The 19,772-nt window shown below is 53.8% G+C and overlaps 1 protein-coding gene across 5 annotated transcripts in view; it reads right to left on the reverse strand.

Moving 5' to 3' along the window:
- Positions 1-19,772, reverse strand: part of Bcl11b (BCL11 transcription factor B) — a 91,867-nt gene that overhangs the window by 64,032 nt on the left and 8,063 nt on the right. For 2 of the 5 annotated variants that reach the window (XM_047542140.1, XM_047542138.1), the window contains exon 2: positions 14,082-14,444. In XM_047542140.1, coding sequence (XP_047398096.1) covers positions 14,082-14,444 — 363 coding nt within the window. Of the gene's footprint in view, positions 1-14,081; positions 14,448-18,803; positions 18,921-19,772 lie in introns of those variants that run through there. The other 3 variants (XM_047542139.1, XM_047542137.1, XM_047542141.1) reach the window with 2 other exon arrangements.

A 19,772-nucleotide genomic window follows, 5' to 3' on the forward strand; every position in this document is an offset into this window, starting at 1 on the left:
TACAAGCCCACTTGGGTTTAAGGGAAGGATGGGTGGGAGAGGACAGGATGGGGGGAGTAGGGAGGACAAGCGGGAGCAAAGAGGCGGCAGCGCTGTGGGGAGACTTCCTGAAAGGTTCAAATCAGAGTTTTGGGAGACCAAGAATCTTCTACCCCGAAATATATGCAAGTGTCAAAGGAAGGCAGGCGGTAGGATTCTGCTGGTTAATTAACGAGCTGCCACTAACAAAAGCTGGAAGAACCCGTTCACACAAACAACATCACCAGGCGTCCGGATCTCCTCGCCAGCCTCCCTACCTTTCTGCACATCGTGTGGGCCAGATGGAGGCCGGGGAGGCTCCTGGGATTAGGGGGTTATGAGCTTCCCAGTCCAGCCACAGGGAGACGGGAACATCACTGCCTCCCTCGGCCACCCTTGCATGCCCACGTGGAATTTACTCAAATCTGTATTCAATTAAGAAGCACCAGACACGTCCTGGCCACAAGCCTGCAACAACAGATTCGGGGTGGGGGCTGCCCCCACCCACCCCACTTGGGCTCAGATGCCCAAACAAGGGCTCCATCCAGGACCCCATGGGGAAGGGAGAGTTCACGCTCTCCCACCCCCACCCCGAAACCCAAGCCCAAGGTCTGGACCCTGCTGGGGTGAACAGGCCAAATGTGTAAAGACAGCATCTGTATTCCTAAAGAGCAAGACTAACCCAGAGGTTTGGGGCCTTGCCAGAGGTTACCCTTGTTAAAAATCTAATTCAGGTCACCCAGGATTGCTGGGAAAAGAAACTAAGCCTCTTCGAAAGGAAAACTACAAAAAGTAAAATGAAGCCCCCATAGGCCACTGGAGGCCTCCATTTCCCTAGTGAAGGTACCACTTCATGGAACCAGCTGTGTACTCCGTGGATATAAATGCCAATTTCTGTTAGCTCGGAGAGGCGGCAGCAAAAAGAAAACAAGAATTTCCTCCCCAGTTTGCATGACATTCCTTCCTCACCTGCACCTAGCATGACTGTGCACTTAAAGGCTGCCTGCTGTATGCACTTCTCCCCACCCAAGTCTCTATTGCCCCTGTGCTGCTATCTTGCTTCCAGGGCCAAAACCCAAATATTGGGAAAAACATCTACTGGTGGGGGGTATCCTGGTCAAGGACAACAGCAACAGATTAGGAGTCTGAATCACATGACAGTCCTCAGGGGGAATAGGGAGCTGGGGAGAGAAAGTGGGGAGGTTCTCTAAAATGAAGGGGGACGGGAAGGAGTGTTTCCCATTGGTATTAGGTTACTAAATTGAAAATCTAAGTCCTCCTCCCTGGTCCTCCTCCCCAGCCCCTAAAGCTTCTTCCTTGCATTAAAAATGACACCCTATACAAGCAGCTATGTGACTCCTTTCCCCTCTGCAAATTAGTCACCCCGCCCCCACAGACTGAACAATAACAGTCTCTACTTTTATGATGTCTTCGAAATCAGCAACTGCTTAACTCCACAGACCGGTTTGTGTTCATATCTGGACGGTGACAGGAAAGCAAACAACTTGCTCGTCCCCATTTTATGGACGAAGACACTAACACAGGAACTGGTTCGCCCTGGGCTGTTTGGGAAGTAAACACCTGTGGGGCTGTGCAAGGCTACCCGCCGGTCTCCACTCTGGTGCTTTCACCTTAGGATGGGTCCAGCCACAGCAAACATTTATCAGACGCCTAACCGGGACTCAGGTGCCACCACGAGAAGCCCTGCGGCAAGGGGGGCTCCTCCCAGCACTGCAGCTCCCAGTTCCACCAGTGCAATTTCAGCTGGATCCAGTTGACAAAATCCCCCATTGCCAAGCAAAGCCCTCTGCCACACACTGCTGCTGAACAACACCAGGCAAACCCACCTGTGCCTGCAGACCCAGGCTAGGGCTGAGCCACGCGAAGCAAAATGTGCACCCCCCACGGAAGGCGAGCACCCTGAACTCTGAATGAGAACCTTCGGTCACTGCCAAAGTCTTAACCCAAACCTAAAATGAGAGATCATGCCTGATTTTTGTCACTGTTGGGTCGTCGAAATAAGGAAAACAGATGATAAATTGGCCTCCTCCCCAGGTAATAGCCATTAAGTCGACCAACAGGATACCTGTCTTTCAAGCAAAACATGAACAATTACCCACACACACACACACACCTGGTCTCCAAAAATCCAGAAATGTGCATCTCTCCAAATGAACTGCAGAGACCTAGGATGAGGCCCCCTCAAACACACACACAATTAGTGTTTCATCTTTCCTTCTGTAAAGGAATCCGGTAACATAAATATTAATCAAACACGAGAATCTGCCTTTTCGTCTTGGCCCATTATGAGTGCTGGATTGTGATCTTTACCCGTATTTACAGATATTCAAAGGCAGATTCTATCTTGTTGGAACTGTTATAAATGGACGTCTGAGAAATCAACGAGCAAGTTCAGGCAGATATGAAAACCTTCCTGTCCAGGACTGGCAGCAGCTTTGGGTTGCCAAGTGTTGAATTGGTTCCTTCTCCTCAGGCCTTTCAACAAATAAATTGACAAATACCTCTGACTCCTCCACCAGAGGAGCCTGCTGCTCAAAGTTTGGATTAGCTAAATTGGGGATTTTTTCTAAATACTCAAAATGCCAGGAAGACACTATTTACCCAGTACCTGGAGAGCACAGAGGGTGCAATATACACTGTTCATGACCCAAATCCTAAATATTTATGTATAGACCTATTCTTAAAACTTCCTTGCCTGTTATAGCGGATGTGTTCTGTCTGGTTCAGACTTATTTCTGAATAATGGAGAATAGAGATGTGGATCCAATCCTGGGCTGGAAAAGCTGTCACAGGGAAGGCAAACTTTTCATCTTCCATAGGCAAACAGCATACATTTTTTTTTTTTTTTCCTGGAATAATAGCTTTGGGAAAATGAGCATTTTCTTGAGTTTTTCCTTTAGAGGTCCACCAGAGATCCAACCGTTGCTGTTGCTGATCTTTAAGGGCCTGTAGGTGCTTCCAACCATCAGAGGCCAATTTTTAAGAAGAAAAAATAAAGGCAGGCTCCCGGCAAGGTGACCATTTCCATCCAGATTCTTTTTTTTTTTTTTTTCCTTGGGGGGGTAGTGATAAGAGAGTCAGGGCAGAGAAGGACTAACATTAATTCCCTGTAATTCCAGGAGGCTTTGTGTCCCATTCCAGTGGGGGGTTCCATTCCCACACAAGCGGGAAAACACTTCTGTCCCTCTGTGTTTTTAAGTCGCAGCCTCAGGATTTCCCTCTTTAAAAAAAAAAAAAAAAAAAAGGCTCTATTTTCCAATGCGGGGGGAGGGGAGAGGTTCCAAAGAAAACCACTTTGAGAAGGCCGGTTTCCCCCGCATGATCACAACCCGCACTAGGAAACTCTGAGGCTCCTTCCTTCTGGGCCTCACCTGCATCTGGACCCCGCCGGCTGAAGGCCGCGCGACCCTTCCGGGAGATGGCGGCGGGCAGAGAGGGGGTCCCGGGACGCCCCCGGGATCCGGGACAAATGCCACCGAGGAGAGGAGGCCCGCCCCTCGCGCCCGGTGGTTTCGGGGAGGGAGCCAATGGCAGTTTCCAGGGGTCCAGAAAAGCAATTCGCCACGCCGGGCAAGGTCACCCTCCTGGGCGCGCGCCCGGGGGGCAAGCAGGGAGCGACTGGTGGAGGAGGGGCGGCCCGCGCGCACAAAGGGGCCCTGGGCCGGCGGGCTCCCCGCCCTTGACCTTGGGTCTCCGCCTCCATCCATCTCCTCCGGCAGCCCAAGAAGGGGGCTGGCCCCGGGCCAGGGGCGTGCTCGCCGGGCTGCGGCTGGGCGGGGGCCGCCGGGGGAAAGGGGCACGGAAAGCAGACTCCAGGTCTGCAGAGCGCCGCGAGGAAACCTGTATTCCGGTTCCAGCGGGAGCGGGTCCCGAGGCGGCTGGGATCACTGCACGCCCCAGCCCCCAAAACAAAAGTTGTACAGAAGCACGAAGGGTGCCCCCTCCCCAGGGTTAGCCCTTCGACTCGCCCACCACACGCCTTCCTCGGACCCGGGCCGAGAGGGGGAGGGGAGCTGTCAGAGGAGGAAGAAAGGAGCGCGCCTTCCCGGCAAGGCCAGACGCTGGCAGGGTTCGCTGCGCCTCCGCCCGCCCCTCGCCGCCCCGCTTGGGCAGCTGGCCCATTAAGCCCCCGAATTATGCATGGGTCTGGAGCCCCCCAGCCCTCCCGCCCGGGAAGGCACAATCAACGTGCGCGGCGGGACCCAGGCGGGGAGAGCGGGAAGGAGGTGGCCTATGGGCGTACAGCCGCGCGCCCTGGGCGCAGGCTAGAGAGGCCAGGGGCCGGGAGGGGACCAGGCGCGCCCCAAGGCACGGGAGTTCCCCGGTGAAACGCGGGCCAGTCGGAGGAGCAACACCACCGCAGAGAACGCCCCTAGCACAATCTCGAAGTTGCCCAAGTGTCCGCACGGCGCGGTCCGGGAGGTGCGGGCCAGTCCGGCGCTCCCGCCAGGGCTCAGCCACCCGCCGGCCGGAAGACCATTGTGTGCTCAGGCTGGACGATAAAGGGGTGCTAATGGACCCCAACCTCGCAGCCTCTGGAAGGGCGGGGCTAACGTCCCACGCCGGGAAGGCAGGACCTGCCCCGGCCCCTCTCGCGGGTGGCGGCTGTGGGTATTGTTGTGGGAGCGCAAGGGTCCAGGAGAGAGAAGGGGGCGCTGGAGGCGGGGGCGACAAGTCTTGCAAGTTGCGATCGTCGGGGGACATGGGAAATTACATTGGTGGCGCCTGGTTTCATGGGAGCGGGAGCAAAGATTCGGTCGCAGGGTTGGGAGAATTTTGATGACCTCCCCGCCACCGCCACCACTCCCCCACAAGCACCCCAGCCGCCGAGCGCTCCGCAGTCTCGTCCCGCCTCCCCTCCACACGCCGCTTTCTGCGTTCCAGACCGCTTCGCTGCGGTCCGCATGCCCCGACACCGGAGTGTGGGCTTCTTTTGCGACCTCAAGACTTGTCTGTTTATGGAAATGACTTCTCTCTCGTTCCTTGTCTCCCCAAAGCAAAGGCCAGGTCAGGAAAATTACATCCTTCTTTTTCCCAGCGAATAAAGTCGCCTCGTTTGCAGGGAAAGTTTTACAAGCCAATGATGCAGGGCGAAGACCGCACTGTTTAGGTTTCTTAATTGGCTAGCTTTGAACTCGTGGTGGAGGGGAAGAACCCGCCCAGACGCCCAGGGAGAACTTGAGTTATGAGGGTCTACCACCCCAACGTTTTTAGGTTGCTGGGGGTGGGTAGGGGCCATTGAAGGCTTGTTCTACTTCCTCCTTCAGGGAGAAGAATCCAGACCCTTGGTGTCACACTGAGTCCGAGACAGGCAGTCCCTGGCCCCTGCCCCAGAGGACCCCTGACCCCCCGGGAGGCTGCACTCTCCGGAAGGCGTCCTCTCTCATGACTTTGGCTTCTGAAGTCAGCAGGGGGTTGCATTCTCTGGCTGCTGTGTGGGATTGGACTGTTGTCCATTTGTGCTCCATCACTTGGGGCACAATCCAGGCCCTGCGGCTACCAGCTTGCAGGACTCTGTACCTTTGGGGTCATCTTGAGTGGGTGCTGACCCACACACCTGAATGCCTGCACCCTCAAGGCTGTGTTCCCAATGAGAAAGGCTGATGGTCTAGAATCCATGGAAGCTGCCTGTTCCCCCCGGGGCAAGAGCCCTGATCAAACACCCTTTGCATGGAGGAGAGGGCTGTCCTGAGATGGTGCCTCTCAAGAGCTGCCATCTCTCTACACCAGGAGTGCTATCTTTCCACCCAAGAGTGCCTAGAACCCAGTTTCCATGTCGTCCATGTAGTCACAGGCAAAAGCTTTCCCAGATCTGTGGCTCCCCACCTGGTCCCACCACCCTCTTTCCCAGCCCCTCTGCACATCCTTCCACCCTCAGCAGGGACTCCTCCTTTCTGAGCACCCAGGGACCTCCAGACCAGACCAGACCAGCAGAGCAGCAGCAGGGCTCTAAGGAAACCCACTTGAAAATAAAAGAAGCCTCCAGCAGTCTGCCTTCTGCAGCCTGGCCTCTGGGGTCCGTCCACTGCCCCAGCTCAGCCTGCCTCTGGAGTTCCTACTCCCTGCCCTCCCACAGGTCACCAGCCAGGCCTAGCAGCGTCTGGTCAGGGTAGGTCCAGGTTTTGTGGAGCCTGAGGTTTATACAATTCAGGGGACCCTTTTCCCCAAAACTAAAACAAAACCAAACCACACAGCTACAGCATTAGAGACAGGCCTGGGCCCTGGAGGGGCCTGGAGCTAAACCCAACCTCCTGAGAGTACAGAATCCTCCCAGGTGATCAGCCACATGGGGCAGAAGGACCCTGCTGAATCTTTCTTCAAATAGTTTTCACTGCCAGCCATAATCTTCAGAGAAAACTTATTTCCTGCACCCCACATGTGAAAACCAAGTTAAGTCGGGGCTGCTGGATGGGAGGGGATTTAGGTGGGAAATTGTGGTCTCCCACCCCCGCCCCCCAGCCTGGCTCTGGTAGCTGTTGGAAGCCCCTGGTGGGTCCTTCGCACATTTCAGCTCAGGAGCTCAGGCCCAGATGGGGAAAGGGCCCACCCAAGGCCACATGGCATGTCAGTCACAGGATAAGGCCTCAGGCCAGAGTCCACCATGCCTACCCCTCCCCATAATGCAACAGACCACCTGCCTGTTGCTACCCAAGCTAGTGAGGGGCAGCTCCTCACAAGATGCACAGTCAGCAGTCCACACAGAGTCCACAGACAGGGTGCCACTGTCCTGTTCTCTCACCCCCTCTGGGCCCCATGGCCCGTGATGAAGATCCATCCTTAGAAGACTGAACATCATCCCTCCTCGCCCAGCTCAGAGCAAAAGGGACCTGCACTAGTCACGTTAGAAGACCGCAGGATCCCTGGGGGCCTGGGCTGCTGGGAGATGATGATGGCCCAGCAAAGACCCAGTGTCTCCCTGGGAAGCCAGGAGCCTGGTTCTGGGCACCATGGAGCCAGCAACTCTCGGGTTGGCCATGACGGCACTTGGCCACCCTTGAACTCAGTTGCCTCCTTTACAAAATGAAAGCAACTTCTGATTCACCACCTTCGTAGGGCAGATGGGAACGCAGGATGAAATGTGACTGTGGGCAGCCTCAGGTGGCTACGGAGAAGAGCCCACTGCTGGAGTTGACACCCTGGGCCCTAACTCACCACTGTGTGACCTTGAGCAAAATAACTTAACATCTCTGGGCTTTGGTTTCCTCTTCAGTGAAGCGGGGTTCATATTAGCACCTACCTCATGAGGTTGTAGGGAGGATTAAATCAGTTGTTCTTTGCAAAGAGCTTTGACGGGCACACACTAAGCTCCAAAAATCTGAGTATGAAAAACTGCATCTCTTTGTTTCCCCAGTGAAAAGGTGACCGCAAGGGCACAAAGGTGACAGCCAGGCTGACTGTTTTTACAGATCACCAACAGAAAGCCCACTCCCAACAGATTCTAAAGCTGGTAGCCATGCGCTGGTCAGGCGTGAACATTAGCAAAAACAAACTGTCAAGTGCCTAATAAAAAATTTAAGTCAACTGCTAACTATTTATTGTCAAATAAAAAACCCTAACAATAATAATAACTGAGGCTGAATGTTGGTTAAGCTCTCCCCTCGGGAGCCAGCTCTCTTTCTCGCTCACTCTCTTCTCTCACCCGCCTTCCTCTCTCCTGACCCGCTGCTGGGAGTGTGGACCCACCTGTGTGAACTGGCAAGTCAGGTCTCAAAAAGGGAAAAACACCACCCTTCTGGCTGACCTGTATTTTTGTCCTTTTTTATTGAAATCCAAAAAAAAATTTTTGCCCACTACAACTCAGTGCTAAAATCAGTGATGTCCCTGCTGCTGTCCTCTGCTCTGCCTTGTGGTTTGTGGGTAGCCTCTGACCCCTGGCCCCACCTCGTGGGAGGCCAGCAGGATAGGCATTGCCTGCCGCTTACAGGTGAAGACCCGGGAACTCCGCCCCATGGGGATGGCCTGCCTCAAGCCCCCAGGCTCGGGAAGGATGGGAGAGTGACTGCAAGATGCTCCCAGCTCAGACCAGGAGGCCAGAACCTCCCTTTGGATCCCTCCAGTGGTTCTTTATTATTAAAAATAGTTAAAAACCAGCAGGGACCTATTGTATGTCCACATTGTCTAAATCAGACCTTCTGTGGAGCCTGCAGATAAGAAAGCACCTTCTGGCCTGCTAGGTGCTCAGCTTTGGGGAGGCGAATGATTAAGGCAGTCACACAAGTGAGTCGCTGGCAAACCCCGAATTCCACAAAATAAAACAGTTCGTATTTATGGGGGGTGCCGTGCAACAGCGAGGAGAGAATAAAACACATTTGCATGTATGAAAAAATCCGGCCGGGCCCGCACGAATTAATATTTTATTGCTTTCTTTGCTGCCACCTGCCTCTCCAAAACCTTCACCAAACAGGAAAGTAGATCAGGATGCCGTGGACTCGGGCGTGGTTTCCAGGGGCCCGAGGACTCACGGCTCTATCCACAAAGGTCATGTCTGCGATGGCTGCAAGGGCATCCCCAGATGGGGTCCAGGACCACTGGCTCTACCAAACAGGCAGGCAGAACTCCTTTCCCTAAAAGACTCCCATCCCTGGTCGCCCAAGGCAGACCCTGGTCTGACTCCACTTTGCTCTGTGGCCTTGGGCAAGTCCCTTAACCTCTCAAAGCCCAAATTCAATGTAGGGCTAATCTGTTTCAAGATGGAGAAATTCACTGAGCTAAGCCAGGAAACACGCCTGGCACAGCGAGGAGTACGGGGCAGAAGCCCTGCCTCCTCCTGTCTCCACGACCTGCCTGCCTGAGCGGCGTGGTCAGCCTGAGCACCAGCACCAGCCCCCAGCCTGCGCCCAGGGCCATGTCCCTCAACAGACAGTGCACTGCTCCTCGGTGCAGACAGAACTAATAATTAGCTGTCATGATTCAATAATAAAAAGAGATAATCCATGCCACAACGCACATGGATTTAACTAATCTTAATTTGGAGGGAAAATAACAACTCCAAATAGATCAAATGCAAGTTTTCCAAGACAACCTGTGAGTGGGGTTTATCTCCAGTTTCCAGCACAAGCAAGTTATTTAGTTTCTTCCACTGGCCAAGCTAATAATTTTTCCCATTTATTTTATTCATTTTTTTAAAGTCTGAAGCAAATATTCTCAGAGCAGCATGTAAATCCTGAGGCTCCTCAGCAACCCTTCTCTCCAACACTTCTGGCTTAGCAATGGTCACTGGGACCCGCACTGAAGTCCCTTCTGTAGCTTGCCTGCTGTAAGAACCTCCTGGGCTCCTCCCTGGCCACTCCCAGGTTCCAGAGGAAGACAGACAAAGAGGGCAAGAACTTTACAGCAGGGGGTGCCCGGCACCTCCCAGCCCAGGGGGATCTGCCACCTCCAGTTGCTTGCTGCCTATCTTTACACTTCTCCAGAAAACTCATGTTCAGTTTTGCGGGGGGATTGCAGGGGCAGGAAAAGCAAACCCATGAGTGACAGCCAGTACCCTCCCTGTTGCAGCTTCTTTTGGCTAAGGAAGGGGTGATAACCCCGAAACCTGAATTACCAGTGACCAGGCACCTCCCTCCAGGGCTATTGAAGGGCCATGCTAAGGAAGCATCTGGAAGAAACCACTTAGAAATCCCAGGTAGGTGTGCAAGGTTTGGACTGAGAAAACAAGTCCCCTGAATGCTGCCAAGCAGGGTCCACACTTTCCTCAGCTCAGCTTTCTAGAAGCGTCTTGGTCAGGTGCCTCCGGCTCAACTCCAGGCTGGTCAGGTGTTTCCCATGCCTCAGCTCCTCTAGCCTCTACTTAACACTGTCAAGTAGGTGTGGATGAGGAGACAGGCCAGAAAAGTGAGGTGCCTCACCTGGACCGAAGGACTCAACCCAGGAGACGCCAAGGCCCCATCCCCTCCCCAGGGCAAGTTCAGCATAGAACCATCACTAAGTGACATACTGTGACAAAAGACAGAGGGTAAACGTGACCGTGGTCTATCTCGTTCTGACAGTGTTTCTGAAGGTGAAATCCTCAGACCCAAAGGAAGTTTACCCCAACTCTAATGGGGAGCCCAATTCCAAAGAGACCCTACACAGGTTACTCCTCAAAACATCCCAAAGTGTGTCAGAGCTGGGGACAGCAAAGCACAAGAAGCTCCTGTGTGCACATGCCTATGTCCACGTGCCCCAGGCACAAATACGTCATAAACACCCCAAGCACTGCCGGGCACAGTGGCACGCAACTGTGATCCCAGCAACTCAAGAGGCTGAGGCAGGAAAATCAAAAATGCAAAGCCTGCTTGGCAACTTACTGAGACCCTGCCCCAAAATAATAGTTTTAAAAATAGGTCCAGGAGTTGTAGCTCATTGGTAGACCATCCTTGACTTCAAACCCCAGTAATACACACACACAAAAAAAAACTACCCAATTATCATTAAGCACATGATGCACAGACAAGGAAACTGAGGCTAAGAGGTCAAGTCACATGTCAGAGACTGGCGGGAGCAGGGTGAAGCTCCATAGGGCTGCACAGGGCCTTCGAACCCCAAAAGCCAAGTTCCTTCCTCCTTGCCCCTCCTCAAAGCACCCTCCCAGGTAACTGCTCACTCAGTGACTTCTGCTCTTTGCCAGACCTAAAACCCCTTCCATCTCCCCTCCCAGGGTTCAGGGAGCTCCTGTCTGCCCCTCCACACACGGACCTCTGTGATCCAGAAGAACCTCCTCAGAGGCAGGGAGAAGCCATCAGAAGGGACCTAAGGACCCCCATGACTCACACACGGGCAGTTGTTAGTGGACCTCCAGGCCAAAGGCAGAGCCTCTGACCAACTCCACCCCCTGCCCCCAGGCGGGCCTGGAAACACAGCCAGGGACCTCCGCTGTCCACAGCAGACGGACACTAGAGGTCAGGCCTTGAGCAGCATCACACAAGTCAAGGACAAGACTGCGACCAGCTCACACTGGGCCATGGTCTCCACAAAGACATCCTCTCCCTCTCCTAGGGACTCTCCTCTCAGGAGCCTGGTTGTCCAGGACAGGGAAGGGTCACAGGTGCTCAGAGAATGAATAAATGCATGTCCTCCAGAAATCTCCTCCCTTCACCTTCCTATTTATCATGAGAGAAGGAAGGAGAGAAAGGAGAGAAGCGGTGGGGGAAGGAAAAAGGAATAATAGGACTTTCACACCCATCTCCAGAAGGACCATCCTGAGGAAAGGGTTGATACGGGGTCCACGCTCCATGGAATGACCAACCCAAGTCCACTGTAGTCCTCACCCTGGGGACTGGAGAACAGGAGGGATCCCACATATTTAGGCCAGCCCTCCCATCCATCTCTGGGGTCCCTGCTTCTAGAAGCACCTAGCAGAGAGGAAAGCCTGGGACCTGTCTGGCAAAGCAAAAACCAAGGGCTTCAGCACAGGTGGATCTATGTGGGCACCTTACCTTGGGCTCCGCCACGCTGGGCAGCCAAAGCCAGAGGTAGGGTCCCAAGAATTAACTGCCGCCACTTGCCAGCAACTGGCCAGGGCCAGCGAGGCCATGGGAACAACAGCAGGGCATGAAGCGGCTGGAGGACCCCTTAGAGCCATGGCCTGGAGGCAGGAGACCAAGGGGCCCAGCGAGGCCAGCCATGCCAGAGGCCTGGGCAGCAGCCGTGCGGGTTTCCGGAAGCCCGGGCAGAGAAGCGCCCATGATTCCTAGTTCCCCTCTTAAAATATAAAGACTCAATTATCTTTGAGCAGCTTGCTTTACACATGAATTGACACATTTATTTTACAATAAATAACTGAAAGTTATCTGTGTTTCCTTTACTGTTAATCTACACAGAGAAATAATAAACAGGGCTTGTCTTCAAAAACTGCAACGACTGCAGTCCTCAGAATTCAATTAAGCTAAAATAATTAATGCTCCTACCATATTAAATTACTTTACACATTTGAGCCACTGAAGTTTTATTCTTTAATCTTTCCTTTTTATTAAATAAAAAAAAAAAAAAAAGAAAGAAACGAAAAGAAAAGTTGGTACCAAAGTAGGGAGGGAAATGGGAAAAACGGGACTAGAAAGGCCTGCGTCAGGCCGTTAGGATGGGATGGTCGTCGGCAGCTGACACAGCGTGTAGACGGTGGCGTGTCTTTGATTAAAATAACATTTTAAATGCTTTGAACAAACATATCTCTCTAGACTTCTGAGGGATTATTTTACATATTTCTTCTAAAACGAAGAAATCTATTCGTCCTGTCGCCGAACAGAAAGGCCAAGAATATCTTTCGTCACACATAAAATAAAAATACTGTAGCCGGCTACAGTCTTACTACCCGAAAAGGGAAAATATGGGGTGCAGGAGGGGCCCAGGATGAGGGCAAAGCTGCCTCGGAGATTAGCCTTTCCCGGCATGAAATCACATGGAGTCACTTTCTTCAACAAACCTCACCATGGGGACCCTAACCTCTCCTTGGAAACACCTTCGATGGGACACGAGAATTCAGGTGTTTGGGGTAAAAGCTGCAGATCTGTGCATTGAGAAATAAATGGGGGCCTCAGTAGAGGCCACCCCTGAAGTCTGTGTACCCCGACAGCAGGTATTTATCCACTGCTGGAAACTGTCCCTTGAGTGGCAGACACACAGCCAAGAGACCCAGCACCTCTCTCTCCTCATGTCTTGGTCCCAACATCGAAGTATCACCCCTTGCATCTGGGAAGGAGCATATGATCTCTTTGGTGGGCTAGAGCACCCACCAAAAGGCAAGGTGCAGAGTGCAGGCTGGTTCCCAGGGTCTCCCACTGCCCAGCATGTGCCAGCAGGAACCCACAAACCACCTCGTTGACCCCATTGTACAGGTGGGCAGAGTGAGGCCCCAAGTCACAAAGCTGCCACGTGCTGGAGATGGGCTGGCTGAATTACCCAACACCTCCTAGGTGATAGGAGGTCCCTGCCACACCCATCTCCCTCACCTCCAGTCCCTCCAGTCCCTGTTCAGCCTCCATGACCACAACGCCTTGGGGACCCAGTCACACAGTTGCCCAGCAAGCCACCTACTAGCATGCTGCAGAGCCAGAGGGGCCCCTGGGAGAAGAGCTGCTCTGGAAACGCCTTTACGGGGCTCCGCGCATTGATCCCTCATTCCAGGTCCGCAGGGGATATCATGCCTTGTTGGCAGATGGGGAAACTGAGGCTTGGGCTCATGAATTAGCCAGCCCGCAGTCAAGCAGCAGGATCCCACCTCTCATCTGCCTGAACTCTGATGCCTGTCCCCCTCTAGGACAAGCTGTCACTTTCAGGGAACAGAGCCAGGCCAGGGGCCCCTGTTTCCCGCACACCCCCTGGGCTCAGAAGTATAAACCAGAAGCAACAGCCTGGTTTGCACGCAGAGCAGCGACTCCCGGGGGAGACCAGCAAGCCATGGTGTGGCCAGGATGGGCACACCTTGCTGGAGGATGCAGGCAAAGCCCCACACCTGTTCTGCAGGTGGTGAGTCCAGCTGTCCAGGTTAGCCAGGTGGCATGTCCAACCTCCCCCAGGGGCACAGACCCACCCACCCCTAGGGTCAGGCAACGTGAGAAGCAGCCTCAGGGGTGGGGAGATGGGTGCCCCCACTCATGGGAACCTGCCAGGCACTGCCACACACACTGTCTCCTCGACCCTCACGAGGACCCTCAGACACTAGGCTTCCTTAGCCCCACTTCACAGCAGGGGAGGCTGCTGTGTCCAAGTTGTGAAGAACAGACTCCAACCCACAACTGTCCAGTTCCAAAGCCAGGGACTGAGCCCAGACCACCAGCAGAGAGCGGGCCACGCAGACTTCCAAACTTCCCTTCTGTGTTCCTGGCCATCTCTCCATCAGGCCCCCTCACCAAAAGCAAAGCGCCCAGCACGGGCCAGAAGGGCTTCCCTGAGCCTCAGGCTTGTCTCCTCCAGAGGGTCACCTGGATGGTGGGCCCTCAGAAAGGGGAGCCCCAGAGGCCATCCTGGAGGCCCCCCGGGGCTCCCCAGCACCAGCTCTCTCAGACCGAGGGCATGGGACCTAGGAGGTGGCCTGGCAGTGGCCAGGTAAGCGCCTCGTTCCATACCTGCAATGTTCTCCTGCTTGGGGCAGATGCCTTTCGTGGGCGAGAGCAGGTGGTCGTCTTCATCAGGGGTGACCTGGATCCCGATCTCTACCGGCTCCGACACTTTCCTGAGCTCGGAGCGCGAGGGAGGCGGGCTGCCCTTGTCCAGGCCTTTGTCATAGCAGGCACCCAGGCTACCGCCACACTGCTTCTTCTTGTGCTCTATAAAAACCAGGATGTCCCCCAGGGGGAAGTTCATCTGACACTGGCCACAGGTGAGCAGGTCAGGGTCGGGGCCACCCACCATCAGCCCCAGGCCGCTCGGCTCCTCTATCTCCAGACCCTCATCTTCCTCGAGGATGGCGGCCTCCACGTGGTCAGCCTCTGCTGGAGACAGAAGAGAGACAGGGGAGGGGCAGAGAAGACAGAGATGGGCTTAGGCGATCACAGGCACCCGGCGCTCCTTCCCCACCTTCCCCACCAAGAAGCAGGCACCCTCTGCTGCTGGCTGCTGGGCCTCACCACGCCCTCCCCAGGACAGGGGGTCACCATCCCCCCCGCCGGGAGAGACACCAGGGCTCCCAGAGATCATCACGTCGGTGGTGCTGGTTTTACGGCTTCCTAGCGTGTTTTCTGCCAGTTTCTCCCCAACATGGCCTGCAAACACACGTGTATGCACGCACGGCACACACATCCTGAGTGGTGTCGACTGGAGACGCTTCTCTCAAGCCTCAAGGTACCTGAGCATCACCTGGGGAGCTCTGAAACATCCTGGCCCAGGCGCCACGCTCCCGATCCGCCACAGTGGGAACCGAACATCGGCATTGTGTAAGGCCGCCGGTGACCGCATGGGCAGCCAGGGCTGGGGGCAGGGAGCCCAAGTCTGTCCCCCTGCCTGGGCGGCAGCCACCAACCCTCCCTTCCCGGGACACTTCCACTCATGTCTGTCCTCCCATTCATGCCCGTCCTCCTCACATTCTCCACCTGGGCCCTGGCCTTGCACCAAACTAGGAAACAGACACCCAGACCGGCGCGGAGGGCCGGTCCTCGCGAGACAGAGAAAGAAGCCCCCATGCTCTGCAAGCAACAAGTGAGCGTCGGGCTCCAGAAACCCTGGAAGGACACAGGATGCTGCGGAAGGGCGCAGGAGGCGGGCGGCCAGCGGAGGGACGCAGGCTGGCCCTCCTTTGTCCACTCCCCGGCACCCCTCAGCTGCCCACGTCCCCTTTTTGTTGATTGGTTTTATTTTCACTCTCAGAAACAGAAAAGAAAAAGAAAAAATAAAAATCTTCAGACTCCAGAGGTATTCCTCAATAAATACCACACCAGGCTGTATGTTTCGTGTCTTTAGTCGCCGGTGTATTTCCTTCTGTTGTCGTCGGAGGGACGATGCTTGGAAGGAGCACAGGATCCAGATATTCTGGAGCTAATGCATGCCTTCAAATGCAGCCACCTTCTCAAGGGGACACTGCCAGAGCCCAGGGTCAAAAGTGTCATCAATAAGGGGAAGAGGGGGACAGGGAGGGTTCAGATTCCCTGAGGTTGGAGCAGACCAGGACTGGAATGTTCCAGGAGCAGACATCTGTGGGTGGCAGGAGGCACAAGGGGCAGGACCCTCAGAGAAGCCAGGGGCAGCCAGGGGTCTGAAACCCAAGGAGGCAGGTAGATTGTAAGTTGTGTGGTGTTTAGGAAAGGATCATGGAAACCACAGAGGAGAAGGAAGGAAGGGAGCGCATTCCGTGGCAGTGAAGTTACCAACAGGACAGAGCCAAAGAACAGATAATTTAAGGAAAAAATTCTGTGGCATCTTCCCCCTCCTTAGAAATCACTGCTGTGTGTTTTCTGAACACAGGCTTGCTCAGGGCCCGGGCCAGCCGGTGTGTGGAGCTCAGCACAGAACGTGGGGCTGGTGACGTCGGCCGTCACGTATGAACGGAGCGTGGAGAGGAACAGGTATCGCAGAGAAGGGAAATGACAACTCGAGTTCCTGCCTGTGGTTACAGAAAAGCAGGCAGGGCCCTTGATGAATTAAATGTAGAAACGCGTCACAAAAGTGGCAGAACCCAGAACACCCCGCCGATGAGGAAATCCTACATCTGCCGTCGGCAGACCTCGAACAAAAAGATCCGACAAGGTAAAGAAACAGTCCTCACAAAGCCGGTCCCACAGACCATTAATTACACTTGAAAAAGAAATCGGAGTTTACTTAAAAAGGAGTTTGGAGACAATGCTACATAATTAATTTACCAATTTATTTTATGAAAAGATGCTTTGCTATGGTTCAAATGTAATCACAAGCTTCCCGCTGAACAGGGGTTGGAGGGAGAGTCTGGAAGCCTGTGAACGGTTTGTCAGGACGTAAAAGGTAATTATTCGGTGCCTCTTTTCCCTTTAATGATCTAACATTGAGCAATACTGTTTATATTGAAAAGCTCGCACCTTTAATTACCAATTACATATACATAATTTCAGAGCCAAAGGAGAGGGCTGTGAAAACAGTTCTTTAGAAATATAAGGATGTATTGTGCGCCATTTCTAGAGAAGGAGCGCTAATAAATGGGAGGAGGATGTCAAAATATTGTTTTGTTAAAAAAGAGAGAGAGAGAGAAGCACAAAGGAAATGAGCTGAAAAGAAAAGAAAGAGAAAAAGAAAAAAAAGAAGAGGACAAAATGAGATTGAGAATTCAAACGGAACAGGGGCGAGGTAGGTACCTGGTTCCGTCTAAACGCCACCCCTGAGCAGCCTGGCACGCTGACTGCCCGCAGAGCAATGATAACAACCACAGGGCATCCACATTCCCGACTTGGTGGCCCCTGCTAAGCGCCAGGAGCTCCCTTCTGTCTTTTAATTGACTCTTCAGCTGACTTTTTTATTGTTTTTTTCTGAACATTTCCAGCCACGTCCACCCTCCCGGGCAGAAGTTCTAGCCAGCAGAGAGATCTCCCCTCTGCTAGGAAGTTTCAAGCTACAGATGCATTTTCTGACTCAAAAGAAACCCAGATGAATTTTAAACTGAGCCAAGGTCACAGGGGCCTGGACGCCAGCGTCCCTCCCTGTCCAGGCCTCCTTTGCCAAGACTGTACCAGTGCTTCTTTCTCTATATTTTTTTTTTTTTTTTTTTTTTGTGTGTGTGTGTGTAACATCTGGTGCTCCCTCCTCGTGCCGGCAGTCCCTGTCTTTACACTGTCCTCATGAAGCAAGCCCCGTGAGCCCCAGTAATTGAGTCTGAAGGTCTGCAGCGCCAGTGACCATGCCACAGTCCCAATTTCAGTGTCAAGTCCCTTCACAGCCAACCAACCTGGGAAACCAGGCCCTGCCAGCCTCCCACAGGCAGCCCGGGGCTAGGCAGGGCTCTAGGCTCAGCTCTGAACGTGGGTCTCCACCCCCAGACCTGGACCCGGTTCACCGCCTCCAAGAGAGTTGGGAGGAAAAGAAACCAGAAAAGAGGGGGGGAAAAAAAGAAAACCCTCTCCCTGTCCTTCCCCTCCAACTTCCAGCCTTGAAAACAAAACTCCTGAGATGACAGCATGTCCACCCTGTCAACTGCACAGACTGGATTCCTCTCCCCACCCGCAGGCTGCAGCTCCATGTGAACCTGGGGGGAAGGTCTGCACCAGGCAGCAGAGTCTCCCTGGACCCCAAACCACCCTACTTCTGGGTCAAAGCTGGTGACCAAGGCAGCTCAGGGCCTGAAGCTCAGGCTCAGGCCCGGCAACGACACCCCAAAGACTGTGGTTTCATTTCCGCTGGCAGGCGGATACGGGCTGGGCCTGTTGAGTGTATGCGTATGTGCGTGTGTGTGTGTGTGTGTGTGTGTGTGTGTGTGTGTGTTACAGGGTGCGTGTGTGTGTGTGTGTGTGTGTTACAGGGTGCGCGTGTGTCCCTTCTTAGAACTGTATCGATAACGAAAGAAAGAAAAGGAGAAAGAACCACTCAGCCAAGCCCCAAGAAGCAGGCGAGAACACACCCAGTCCTCAGGACCCCCTCCTCTGCATGTGGACACCTGATTCATACCTAAGCCCAACTCGGCACCCCCTCGGAGGACCAGGCCTCTGCCCTGGCAGGGAGAGGTCTGACCTGAGAGGAGGAAGCCCCAGGAAAGAGAAGACACAAATAAAAGCAGTCCTTTAAATCCCCAAGTCCCACAAACCAGTCCCTCGTACAGTCACATCCAGCAAAGTTGGGCCTTAAAAAATAAGTCAAAAGATATAGTGAGAGGTGCTTTCATGAAAGTTCCCCACGTGTCAGGCAGCCCTGCAAAATATTACAGCTTTCTATATACTATGAGCAAATAAAATAGAGCAATTGCAACAACGTTTGACTCATTAAGAGGAAAAATGAATGGATACAGCCGGCAACTGGCTCAAACGTCAGAAATCAGAGGACTGCGGAGGCTTCGGAGATGCTCAGCCCTAAAGTGTAGGAACAAATGCATATTCCACGGGCACATGCACGTGCGCACACATACACACAGAGTTAGATTTTCTTTTACAACAAAACCACATTTTATTTACAAGGCCGGGCCTCCTCCCAGCTGGTAAACGCATTTAGAAGCAATGAAATCAGGCTTCACAAATAATAATGGGCATCACTGTTAAGTGGAGGGAGAGCCCTCGATCCCAAGGCAAAATTCCCCACATCGCAGCTCTGCTGGGAAGGAAATTGGGGCAGAAGGCAGAAATGAAGAGATGGGGTTAGCACGCGCCCAGCCAGCCAGCCGCCAGGGCTCAGCAAGACCTCACCTGGAGGGTTCTTTCCCCACACGCAGGGCTCCAGGGGCCCGCCCGCCCGGGTCCATCTCTACCAACCGCCCCTGTACCTGCCCCACGGGGAATTCCAGCCAAGACGTCGGTCACCTGCTGTCCCGGGAGTACAGGGCGTGTGCACCGCTGCAGACACGTGGTCACACCACACACACACACACACACACACACACACACACACATACACACACACGTGCACTACCCCATACACAGCCATGGGCTCTTGTTCCCTTCACTCTGTCAATTCAAATCCAAATCTCTATCTTTAATGGCTGACCCACAGTTCACAAGAAATACATGCACAATTATTGTTTTGGTGGGGGAGAGAGGGGTGGGGAGAAATGCACCAGGCTCTTAAAACTGTGAGCCGCCAACGTCACAGCCGCCATCATGATGCGTATTCGTGTTTACAAGAGATGTTCAGCATCCATCGCCCGAGCTCTGCACCGAGGAGACTTTGCACCTGCTTCCTACGAAGTGGCAGCCTCTGCTAGCAAGCCCTTGCTCACCAGTAATCTGCAAAGGGATCTTTTTATTCTCTTCACTGTGAACGTTCGGGGAGGGACTGAGACTCCAGGCGACACGGAAACGCCACCAAGGCGCGCACGCGACAGAGCACAACACTTTCTGAGCTGCCATCAATTTTTAATTTATTGGATCCAAGGGAAAATAACAACCATGGGGAGGGGCAAGGAGTGGGGTGGATGGGAGAAAGCAGGAATCAATTCTTGGTGGAAAAAATAATCTATGACCAGATGATGCTTAAAGGCAGGACAAGAGGTTTCATGAAGTTCCCCCAGCTGAGGGGGTGATGCAGCCCGGCAGAGACGCAGATGGAGTCAGAGCGAGGCGTGTGGGGAAGGATGTCCCCTCAGGACCACGCAAGGTTAGGACATGAGGAGGGGAGGGACCAGAGGGCACAGCTGGCCAGGGTCTGAAGCAGGGAGC

Source organism: Sciurus carolinensis, chromosome 2 (genome assembly GCF_902686445.1).
Source record: "Sciurus carolinensis chromosome 2, mSciCar1.2, whole genome shotgun sequence".
Classification (NCBI taxonomy): Eukaryota; Metazoa; Chordata; class Mammalia; order Rodentia; family Sciuridae; genus Sciurus; species Sciurus carolinensis.